This window comes from Rutilus rutilus (assembly GCF_951802725.1).
Source record: "Rutilus rutilus genome assembly, chromosome: 9".
NCBI lineage: Eukaryota > Metazoa > Chordata > Actinopteri > Cypriniformes > Leuciscidae > Rutilus > Rutilus rutilus.
Window position 1 is genome coordinate 37,797,380 of NC_140223.1, and position 12,447 is coordinate 37,809,826.

Genomic DNA, 12,447 nt, shown 5'->3' on the forward strand with positions numbered 1-12,447 from the left:
AGAAATATCACATTGATTGTCAACATCAGAACAGTGTTGCCAACTATTTTCAAAGGAAAGTAGCTAATTCCTTCCCAGAAAGTCATTAAATGTCACTAGGTCACGTCATACGTCAATTAGTATATTCATGACGTCGCACCTGCCTAATATGTTTTCTCTCCAAATTCATGCTCACATACTGTATTTTAATATAATATGATATAAGCCCTTTTCGGACGGGATTAGCTTTACAAGGGTAGATGGAGTCATGTAATTTTACCACAGGACGTCTGTAATAGTAATGGCCAATTCGCACGGGATAAGATATCTCAGTAAAACTAGTTGAAGTGGGAGGATTAACTCGATTTGCGCATCGCCGTCACCCTCCTGTCGTCATGTGTGTATTACGTTGCTTCCTGATATCACGTGCGCAAACAACCTATATTTATTTATATAAAACAGTTAGGTCTGGTCGAACGATGTATTAATTAACTTCAGATTGGATTGTGTTGGTAAAAGGCACTTACCTAACACTAAAAGATGTTTCGTGCCTCTAACAAGTGCTTTCGATCTTCTTTCTGATCTGAATGGTACGTGTGGAAAACACTTGAGTTTAGAGATGCTCCGATCAGCATTTTTGGGGCCGATCACCGATTACCGATCACCAAAATCATGATCTGCAGATTGCCGATCACTGCCGATCACAGAATGGCAGGGGAATGGGAATCTTTTATCTATAATCTAGCAGAGTTTGCACCATTTGTAGAAATGAAACTAACTATGAATTAACTATTGAAAAAAAAACAAAAAAAAAAAAACAGTAGAAATAGGCTACAGTCAAGATCTTGAAGAACCACCAAGTGTTTATTTAATTGTATTTAGAAAATGAGATAACTTAAGGCTACTGTAGGCCATCTTTCCCAAATAAGGCAGAGTAACATTAAATTATTCCAAACAAAGAGGGGTCAGGCAGACCAACACACATTAGATCAATGGGATGGGATCAAGTTACACTTAGGCATACTTGGAAATTGTAGCCTCTTAATACACTGACTACATTAAATAATTGGCATCAAAATGTAAAACTTGTCACACCAAAATTGGCTACTGCCACAAAGGACAAAAGGACAAAACTATGTCAAGTTTTTTTTTCTGTTATTATTATGAACGTCTGATGTAGTTGAGGAACCATTTTAAAAAACTATACAAATATTTAAAAATATTTGTGCTAAAAAGTGCAAAACAACATAACAACTGAAACAACAACAACTGAATTTTAACAAATACTATACAAACTATGATATGAAACCGAAATCGCGATTCTCAGATCCACGAACCTGTGTCGCGGTGTGAGAAGGCAGAATCGGGACACACCCCTTCCAACTCCCAGAGTTATCCTCCCCGTCCAGATCCAATGCATCTTTATCATCTTTAAATTACTATTGGGCAATTCCAGCATTATGGACGTGACATTTGCAGTCAAACCTTGAAATATAAATTCTCAGAAAACGCATTTAATACCAATATACTGAAACGTCTGTTCCATACTCCCTTAATAAAGGAGTCCAGATATTAGAAAAATATCAGTCCACACATGAGTTTTACATTTAATATGAGGGAAATAGGCTACACATGCGTTACAGACTTGACACAAAAAATCTTTAACTTTTAGGTGACAAAATATATATTTTTGTAATTCTATGAATTACACTGCGCAAACCAAAAGTAATACTAGCCTATCCACCGGATGAAGAAGGGTTGGCTCTCCACAGAACTTTTTACAAACTATTTTTCGTGTTCGCAGAAAGGAGAAAAACAATGTTATGGACGTGACAGCTCTGAACCCAGTCAACACTTTGATCTCACAGTGATGTCACCATGTGGTCACACCGTCAGCAATCTGAGTTCACAGTGATCTAAAAGTGTAACCTCACAGCGCTCTCACTGTGTGCTCAAACTGTGACCACAATACCCACATAGCAACATTGTGTCGGCCCAGATCCGGCCCACATCTGGCACACGTGGAAAGATGATCTGGCCCACATGCAGCGTGGAATTACGGCACTTGGGTGGGCCACTCCTGTTTGCCAAATCTGGGCCACAAGCAGGCCATAGCAATGCCACATGTCAGCCAAGAGCAAAGAAATAAACCAGAACTGGACCTTATCTGAGCCACAAAATCTGTGTATATTAAATATGAAGTCATCTCAGCCTGTTAACAAAAAGAATCACTGAAAGAAAGAAGAGAACAGAAAAAAGAGACGAGCAGAAACACAAGAACTACAACTGACTTCAGCCACAGCCTCAGATGAAATCAACTGAAGAGAAAAGAAGACATTAAATCTGTGAAGATCTCAGCAGAGGAGGATTAAACAACTCCACAAACAGCATTACCAGCTTCACTTATTACTAACCAGACTGCCTTTATTTCTGTCAGAAGTCTACAGAAGTTTTTATTGAGAATTAACAGAAGTTGAACTCTAATGTGTTTCATTTGAAGTCACCATAACAGTGATCAGTGTTTCCATTAGTTGGGCTCTTAACTCGTATTATATCTCTTATCTTTTTTGGCAGCTGTGACAGTGTGTTTGTCAAACACATTTGCAGCAGCAAAGAAAGTTAAAGTGAAACGAGATCAGGTGATGATGGTTACCTGTTGATGGTTTTATAATCATCATGAAATAACCTGTTTCACTGAGGTAATTTGAATCTAACAATTGTGTTGTACCAATAATATATTCTCTAATACAAACCCTGTGTTACTGCAGCATGAGTTCCAGCAATATTATAACAATCAATTAGAAGATTTTAACAAACATGAGCACGAAAAATTACTGTTCGATAACAAACACAGACATCAATAATCAACCTATGAATCTCAACAATGGTGACAATCTTTAGCAATCCTTGCTGCAATGCATGCTGGGTACCATCATTGTACAAAACTCCCAGCATGCATTGCAACATGAATAAATTATGCAGCTGAATTGTCCTATTATTTTAATTCTAAATATGTGCTTTTATTTTTTGCTGTTATGAATTAATCTGTTTATCTAAAAAATATATATATATATTGTCACCCTTGTTGAGATTCATGTGCTGATTTTTGATATCTCTGTGTCACAGTGGATTCATTTTTCATGTTCATGTTTGTTAAAATTTTCTAACTGATTGTTATAATATTGCTGGAACTCATGCTGCAGTAACACAGGGTTTGTGATGAGAATATATTATTGGTCCAACACAGTTGTTAGATTCAAATTACCTCAGTGAAGCAGTCTATTTCATGATGATTATAAAACCATCAACAGGTAACCATCATCACCTGATCTCGTTTCACTTTAGCTTTCTTTGCTGTTTGACAAACACACTGTCACAGCTGCCAAAAAAGACAACAGATATAATAAGAGTTAAGAGCCCAACTAATGGAAACACTAATCACTGTTATGGTGACTTCAAATGAAACACATTAGAGTTAAACACCTGTTAATTCTCAATAAAAACTTTTGTAGACGTCTGACAGAAATAAAGTCAGTCTGGTTAGTAATAAGTGAAGCTGGTAATGCTGTTTGTGGAGTTGTTTAACGAAGTTGGAGCCTGACATCAAATGTTTAGACGTCAACCTAATTTTCATTTTCAACTAAAATGTTCAAATCCAATAACATTTATAGCTGGGGTGACCTCATATTGTGACCATAAAATGAGCACACAGCGAGTGCTGTGAGGTTATACTTTTAGCTCACTGTGAACTCACATTGTGGTCATATGGAGAGATCACTGTGAGATCAACGTGTTGACTGGGAAAGCGGCTCTAAAAGACTGCTTTAAAACTTTCACAGAGACCTCAAATAGGCATTTAAAACAATAAATATTATTAAGGATTGGCATATCAAGTAAAATAATATTCGATGATTGTTTGAAAATCGTCTACACTCACATGCGCGTTCGCTCAAATCCTGCTCCGACATTTAATTTCTCTGTACTGTAGGCTATAGGCCTACGTGATGTAGCCCAGTCACTAAAGAAAACGATTTAGTTTCATATTTATGTTTAAATAAAATAATTAATTTGTTTAATTTGATCTATGTTGTTTATATGAAAAGTGAAAAGCATGAGTAAGATCATAAGATGTGCAGTAGCCTAGGCTAAATCGGGAGACGAGTGGGCAGACATGATTTTGACCACTTCATTAAGTTTGTTTTTGTAGAAAGCCTTTCTTTAAAGTTAATTTCGTTTTGTATTAATTGTATTCATTTTTCATTCACGTTTCATCAACCAATTGCCTGGATTGAATAAATAAGAAATAAATATAGCAGGCAATATAATCAGGACACAGAGGTGCCGGCGCGTGAAGTGGAGCTCGTCTCTTAAATGAACCGAAACTCAGCGTATAAGCTTCACGAGTTCACACTTACATATAATTTGAAGGGGTAAAGTTTAATGCGTGTTTGGCGTGCTGTCCGGAGGGAGGGCTCCGAGCTCGGAGTTTGGCCCGAACCCAGAGTACTCCCCCCGTATGTAAGTGTTTAGGACTAGAAGCGTGGAGAAGGGGTGGTGGAGGGATGCTGCAAAACTGTCAATGGAATGAGGTGAGACTGCTGAGTATATATACACCTCTTACCATTGATTGCTGAGTGCTCTCCACTTGTGTTAATTATCTGAACGTGCTCCTCCCGAATCTTGTTAATAAAACATAATTTCTTGCCTCACAGACCTGAGAAATATATATAGAAAGCATGAAATGTGTACTTTTAAACAAAACAATTCAAAACGAAAGAAAACAGACTGCTTATGTAATCCGTATGAAATGTGCATTTATCTCTGGCGCGTTCACTACTGCGAAGATCGCAAGTCAGCATCGTCAACTTCATCTTTGACACAGAAAACACTTGTTTATTAATAAACAATTGAAATGTCTCCTTGCTATATTTGACATTCATAATCATTACTATTGCCAGTTCTTTGTGACAACTTTTAGGTGCGCTTTAGGTCCCGTACATTACATGAACGTGTCACCACCGCTCAATAGTTAATATTGTTCTTTGGTGTTCAGTTTATACAGGTTTTTCAAATGTTATTTAATAAAAAAAAAAAAATTTCTCTCAAAATATCCCTCGTGAAAATCATGTTGCGAACCGAATCGTGGGTTTGGTGTATCGTTACAGCCCTAGCTCATATACATTTTTTTGACGACATAGTTAAGGCGGCAGGCGTGTGTTGCTTAGGCGGCCGCCTCAGTTCCAAAGTGCTGCGGGGAACCCTTCACGTGATCGACTTTTTTGATGCCGCTTTTGGGGTTCGCTGATCAAGCTATTTTTAGCCAATATCGGCCGATCATGATCGGCAGCCGATCAATCGGAGCATCACTACTTGAGTTTTGCCACAGACTCGTCCCAGCGTCTAGAACGCAACTGAATGCTTTTTCAAATGTCTCCATACTAGAAAACCCGCGGAAAACTACTTTTAAACAGGAAATGACAAAACATTTATGTACATATTTACAGCGGGTCTATTCGCACGGGATTAGTATTACTTGAGGTCATTTTTCCGGACCTTTTTACTGAAGGTAAAAGTCGTCGTAATCTTTACTGACATTGTCCGTAATGATCACTGAGATGGCACATTCGGACGGGACTAAAATCACAGAGAAGCTCTGGTAATTATTACTTTACCCCACCTGTCCATGTTAAACTAGTCCCGTCCGAATAGGGCTACACAGCAAAATCCCCAGTGTTAAATTAACACTCCTCAGTGTACATATGTGTCCACACTACAGGGTGTTAAAATTAACACTGAAGCAGTGTTGAAGTTAATGAGATAATTAAGTTAACACTGAAGCAGTGTTGAAGTTAATGGGATAATTAAGTGGTGACACCTGATGTTAATAAGCAGAATCATTGACGGAAAGAGAAAAAACAATAACAGAAAAAAAGAGAAATACAAGAACTACAACTGACTTCGAGTCATAACACATTGTTGCACTTATTATTACCAGTTTGACTTTATTTTCTTCTATTTTTCTTTTCAAGTTACCATTATGGTGGTCAGTGTTTGCTTTAGTTGGGCTCTTGACCCTTTTCATTTTCTTAATATTAGTTTTTCTCTGACTGTTCCAACATTGTGTTTATAAAGCACATTTGTTACTGCAAGAGAAAACATGACCTGCTCACAATATATTTTGATGATAATTACATTATCATCATGTAGTGACCTGATTCACTGATGTCATTCAGAGTCTAAATCTTTGAATATATGCTTGATGTCTCGTTTTAGTATTGGTGATTCTAGTCCTGAGATTCTACAGTTTGAAATCCAAAAGCAAAAATGAACAATTTTGAAAATACTTTGAGCAAAGAAGTTATTGTGTTTAAACACACAGACATCAAGAATCAGCATATGAATCTCAACAATGGTGACAATAAACAAACTAGTGACAAACAGATCAACTCTGAACATCACAAAACAAGCTACTAAAGTCAGAACAAAACAATAGCAAAATAAAAGCAAACAGAAAAAAACAATGAAAATTACAGGACAATTCAGCTGCATAATTTATTCATGCTGAAATGCATGATGTGAGCCATTGATGCGTTCTGATTGGTAGCCCCCATCATGCACTGCAACATTAAGCATTTGTTTGATTGTCACCATTGTTGAGATTCAAATGTAGATTATTGATGTCTGTGTATGATTTTAAAACTTTCAGATCATTAAAACATTGCTGGAAGTAACTACTGTAGTGAAAAATTAATAAAACATTTGGCTAATCAGCTTATAATGATGGGTGCCATCATTGAATCACATCACTAGCAATTTCATCATCAAAACAAAACCAGGGCTGCATTTCCAAAAGCATCTTAAGCCTAACTTGATCGCAGACCAACTGCAACAAATGGTCTATACGATCAAATTAGGCTTGCGATGCTTTCAGGAAACACAGCCAAAGTCATAGTTTCTCTTGCCACAACACATATGCTTTATAAACACAGAGTTGGAGCAGCCAGAGAAATACTAATGTTAAAAAGTAAAGGGTCAAGAGCCCAACTAAAGCAAACACTGATCACCATAATGGTGACATGAAACGAAACATTCCATAAAACATTACCATCTAAACGTCTGTTAAATCTAAATAAGACCATGTGTAGATGTATGACAGAAATAAAGTCAAACTGGTAAAATAATAAGTGCAATAATGGCTCGAAGTCAGTAGTTCTTGTGTTTCTCTTTTTTCTGTTCTTGTTTCTCTTTCCGTCAATGATTCTGCTTGTTATCATCAGGTGTCACCACTAATGGCCAATCATCACTTAATTAATCACTTAATTATCTCATTAACTTCAACACTGCTTCAGTGTTAATTTTAACACTCTGTAGTGTGGACACATATGTACACTGAGGAGTGTTAATTTAACACTGGGGATTTTGCTGTGTATAGACGAATGTCCAATAAAGTTGTTCTCATTTCCTATATATTTCTGTCAGACAATATAACGAGTATGATATAGTGCATGACAAAATTTTTATGTGTAAAATTATCTGGACTGTCTGTAACCTTAAAAGTGTTCACACTGCAATAAGAGATTCAGTCAGTCAGAGACACTTACTTGACGGTAAGTCAGTGTTAAAACTGACACGATCCTGTTTGACCCGTTGTTTTAAATCAGTGTCTGTTTATTGTTGATTTAACGAATACAATCATGTTTTTTATGATGTTTTAGACCCGCTCGAGGTCAAGAGCAGTGCGGGCGTTGGAGAAGTCGGTGACCGTGGGGAAGCTTCGGCTTGTGTGGGAGTCGAAGCCAGCCATCCCCATGATGACTTCTCCCAGGCCGAGGCCACACCTGAGGCCGGGTCCCCGGAGCCTCAGGCGGAAGACCGACCGGCTCAGGTGTGGGCCCTGCCACCTCATGTGCTCGCCTCACCAGTCGGGCCAGAGGCAGACCAATTGCAGGACATAATTGGTATGAATCCGTTTATCATCACAATCCTAATAGTAACTAAAATTAATTATTAACAGCTAAATTTTTTTTTTTTTTTTTTATCAGATGAGCTGTTTCCATTGTTCGAGGAGCTGTCGGAAGTTGGGGCGGAGGCCACAGCGCTGTGGAGCACCGATGACCTGGAGGCCCTTATGAGCATGAATCCGTTTATCATCACAATCCTAATAGTGCTGCAGTTACTCGATAAGTGGTCACCTAAATTGATGGTTTGTTTTTCAGATGAACTTCTTCCCCAGTTTCACCGACACGTGGGAGTGTTTGTTTTGATTTTTGTCAGTCTGTCTTTTTTTTTCTTTGTGGTTTTTTAAATAAAGTTTTAAAAAATTTGAAGATGGGTGTTTGTGTCCATTGTGTTCTTGTCTTTTTTGTTTTTTTAGTACACTCAACCGGACACGTTCCACTAACTTTCAAGTAATTCCAGTGCTTAATTTTGCATAAAAATGCAGTGGATTAGGACCTAACATAATGTCTAACCCTAACATACGGCCCTATCTTGCACCCAGCGCAATTGACTTTGTACACCGACTTTGTATCATTCCTATTTTGCACCCGACGCACAGCGGACTTTTCCCTCCACAGACACATGTCGGTAAACTAGGAAATACACTTGCGCTCCCGGGGGCGGTTCAGCGCAAAGAGGAGGCGTGTTCCGGCGCAAAGAGGAGGCGTGTTCCGGCGCAAACGTTCCCTGGTGCTATTTTGCAGGTTTAGAAAACAATTCTGCCACTGACCAGGAAAAACCTAGTTTAAAGTCAGTGGCGCGATGCGCATGTTATTCATATGCTATTTTAAGGGCGCATGCTTGGCCATAATCAATGTAGAGTGTGCACAACGCGCATACACTTTGATTCTCTCATCTACACTGAAGCAGCAGTTTTCATTTTTGCAAATCATACAAAAGCATACATCTAGCTTACACATTTACCCAAATTATCATACGCCTGTTTAACCGAAGTTAATTTGGGTGGGTTTCTCCATCCCAATGTAACTTCTCTCTCTTTTACGGCCGTGACGAGAGCGTTGCTCTCCTCGGCTGTGAACCGCTGCTGGCGCGCGCCTGGCAAATCCGCCGTTATAATAGCCATCCGCCATGGAACAAGCGCGCCTGCTCTTAAAGGGAATGTGAGATGTCGCTCTGATTGGTTTATTTCACGTTACGCCCAAACCACACCTATGAATAATGAAGCTACTTCAGACCAACCCCTTTTAGATTTGCGTCGGGCGCAAGAGTAATTTATCCCGCCGGTATAATAGCAACAGCGCCCAAGACCCGCCCACAAAGTTACTTGCGTTTTGCGCTTGATACTTGCGTTTCAGATCGTTAAAATAGGGCCCATAATGTCTAACCCTAACCCTCGAAAGGGCCGATCGACTAGGGGGCGCCATTTTCCGTCTCGTCACGGAGCGGGCTGAAAAGTTTGGTGGACCTGCGACCTCGTTCAGGAGCCGAAAGGCCGAAAAAGGGTGAAAAACACGCATTTTGCATTTTATACTGAATAAGGTCCCGGAAGGTCACAGCAGAAATGTTGGCGTTTTACATTTAAAACTATTATTTCTTAGTCTAAACCTAAAGTAATATTGACAAACTATATATCATTTGAAAGCTCACAGTAACTAGTTTTGATATTTGGTGTCTGATTTTCAATATAAATATGACAAAGGAACAGAAACGTATTAATTTGTATTCATTTAATTGTTTTTAGCTTCCATGTTTTGTTTTTTAAGCACTGAGATTACTGGATCGTGTACAGTTGAGTGTGCTTAGTACACTAGAGGTGGTTTAATACACGTTTTCATTATTTAAAACAAATGAGGCCCCATTCAAAAATTTCCTACACTGACAGGGGTAAAAAAAACGTAACGTGCGTCCGTAAGGAGACGGAAGGTCATAGGACCCCGAAACTCTGCGAGTTCCGTCGTCTAGTGCCCTTGAGTCGGGCCCCAGAGTTTGAGGGCCCTAGCCACTTTCTAAGCATTTCATAACCCTCGTTAATGATGAGAACAGAGATTGTGGATGGTGACTGAAATTTATTTTTTCAATCTTGTTGATTAAACCACCTCTACTGTACTAAGAACACTTAACTGAACACATCACACTCATTTTCAAGTCATTTCAGTGCTTAATTTGCATAAAAATGCAGTGTCCGCGAAACCACTATTTTGCGGCCACTAAATAGGTTGGATCTAGGACATTGTTGCGTTTTTGCTCTCCCATCATATGTGATATTAATTCTTGTTAATTAAACCACCTCTACTGTACTAAGCGCACTCAACTGAACACATTCACATTCATCTAACTTTCAAGTCTCGACGAGCAGAAACACAAGAACTACAACTGACTTCAGCCACAGCCTTAGATGAAATCAACTGGAGATACAAGTCATTAAATCTGTGAAGATCTCAGCAGAGGAGGATTAAACAACTCCACAAACAGCATTACCAGCTTCACTTATTACTAACCAGACTGACTTTATTTCTGTCAGACGTCTACAAAAGTTCTTATTGAGAAATAACAGAGGTTTAACTCTAGTGCATCTGTGAATGTTTCAGTTTTAATCCTGCACTGTAAAGCCCCCCCTTAATTATATCAGTGTAATGGTGTTTGAAGAATTTTTATTTGTGTTTTAAAAGGAAGAGAACTAATAGGTTGCTTTTTTAAAAGTGATCTATCTTCAAACTACATTATTTAGTAATCCAAATTTGACGATGTAATGTTATCAAAAACATAATTCTATGGTAAAACATCACACTATTAATGGAGTTGATATAAGCCTCCTCGTGACTTGATCATTCAAGTGACTTTAATTGTGTCACACAACTTTCAGCATGCGAAACTCAACAGTGGTAACAATCAAATAAATGTTGCCGTGAAACTTTTCACCTTTGTAATAGGCAAACTACCTCTAAGATTATAGACAACAAAACTGTCCTTACATGTAGAGGATCAAATCAGACAGGTGAAAGGAAACAAAAATGGGTTAAGGACAAAGGTGATGTTAAATTGAGATTTAATCATTACAAAGAAATGCCTCAAAAGTTGTAATGTACTGGAAACAAGAGTTGCATATAAAACTTGATGAGCTCCTGCCCAAAAGACAACTACTCCTCCTACTTCTAGAATCCGGTCATCTCCCAAAATAGTAAAGTTTTCAGCAGCAATACTGGTCTTCAAGGTCCACTAATGAAAATGCAAACTACACAGTAAATAAGGCACAAGAGCTTGACAAATCAGTTCTTCAGACCAGCATGTGTTCCCTTGTCTGTGTCTCAGCATTACACACACACACTTAGATACAATGAGTAAGTCTGTTACGTCTAGTGTAGCCGTTACCAGTGACGTTATGAGAAAAGAACAGGGTTGAGCATTTCTGGCACCTAAAGGATTCATTAAATCTGTGAGGGTCGTCCAGTTTGAAATGGTTACATTCATATTCAGGAATTCAGCCATATTTAAAAAAAGACATCGAAATGCTTTAGAGAACTATAAAAAAATAAGTGTGATCCACCTCCACAGTACAACTGCATGTTTGCACTGTTTATGACCTCTGAAGGTTTCCAAAATATTTCAGAAATTAACAAGAAAATCATCAATTATCGTTTAAAAATCTCATTCTCCATGAAGAACCGTTTTTCAGTGAGTTAAAGTTTCTTCATGCACAACCCATACCACGTATTTGATTATAAAGTTCCATGCATAACATGTTTGATTAGTATGTTAAAATCGTGATTCTACGCAGTCTTTTATATTTTTTAATAAACCTTTTTTTTTTTTTTTTTTTTTACATCATTCACTTCAGAATGAGGGAATGTGTGTCAGAGTTTTCTTCTCTTAAGACAAACATGTCAGAATGATAATAGCAAACACATATAAACTCTTCCTTGTAAAAATCAGGAATGTTGCGGGTCCTTTAACTCCAGACGTCCTGTGAATAGCGTCCTTTAGTCATCAGTTTCTTGACGTAATCTACAGCTTGAGCGCGGCTCATTCCTCCCAGCTCCTCTGCGATCTCGTAGAAGGCGTTCTGCACGTCTCGAGCCATGTTTCGGGCGTCTCTGCGGGAGGGAAATCACGGGCAACATTAGAATAGATTCAGGGATGCCTCCGTCTCATGATGTCTCGGCATGTTTTAGATTTTTCGGACTAGTTCTGAAATGTACGCACCCACAGACGTAGATGTGGGCATTGTCTGTGTGGATTAGTTTCCAAAGCGTCTCCCTGTTGTTCTTCAGGAGATGTTGTACATACACCTGGGTGTAAAATACAAATAAAGTAAGTAATGCAGAGAATGGTTAAACAATTTATAAAAACCCTTTTCCTGTGATTCATTCATAGATGTATTAATGCCATGACTTTTACGGTTTTTGATTAAATATAAGATGGGTTCAGAGAGGAAGTGTGGATTCTTTGTTCTATTTTGGCTCTCAATTACAAAAATAATGTTACCAAAGTTTTTTAGGGAGACATATTTGA

At 38.3% G+C, this 12,447-nt stretch overlaps 1 protein-coding gene across 1 annotated transcript in view; it reads right to left on the reverse strand.

Moving 5' to 3' along the window:
• Window positions 1–10,967: 10,967 nt before the first annotated feature.
• porb (P450 (cytochrome) oxidoreductase b) overlaps window positions 10,968–12,447 on the reverse strand; it is a 41,749-nt gene continuing 40,269 nt past the window's right edge. The window contains exons 15-16 of the mRNA XM_084418432.1: window positions 12,139–12,224; window positions 10,968–12,029 (exon numbers count right to left, since the gene is read on the reverse strand). Coding sequence (XP_084274558.1) covers window positions 11,885–12,029; window positions 12,139–12,224 — 231 coding nt within the window. The 3' untranslated portion in view covers window positions 10,968–11,884. The remainder of the gene's footprint in view (window positions 12,030–12,138; window positions 12,225–12,447) is intronic.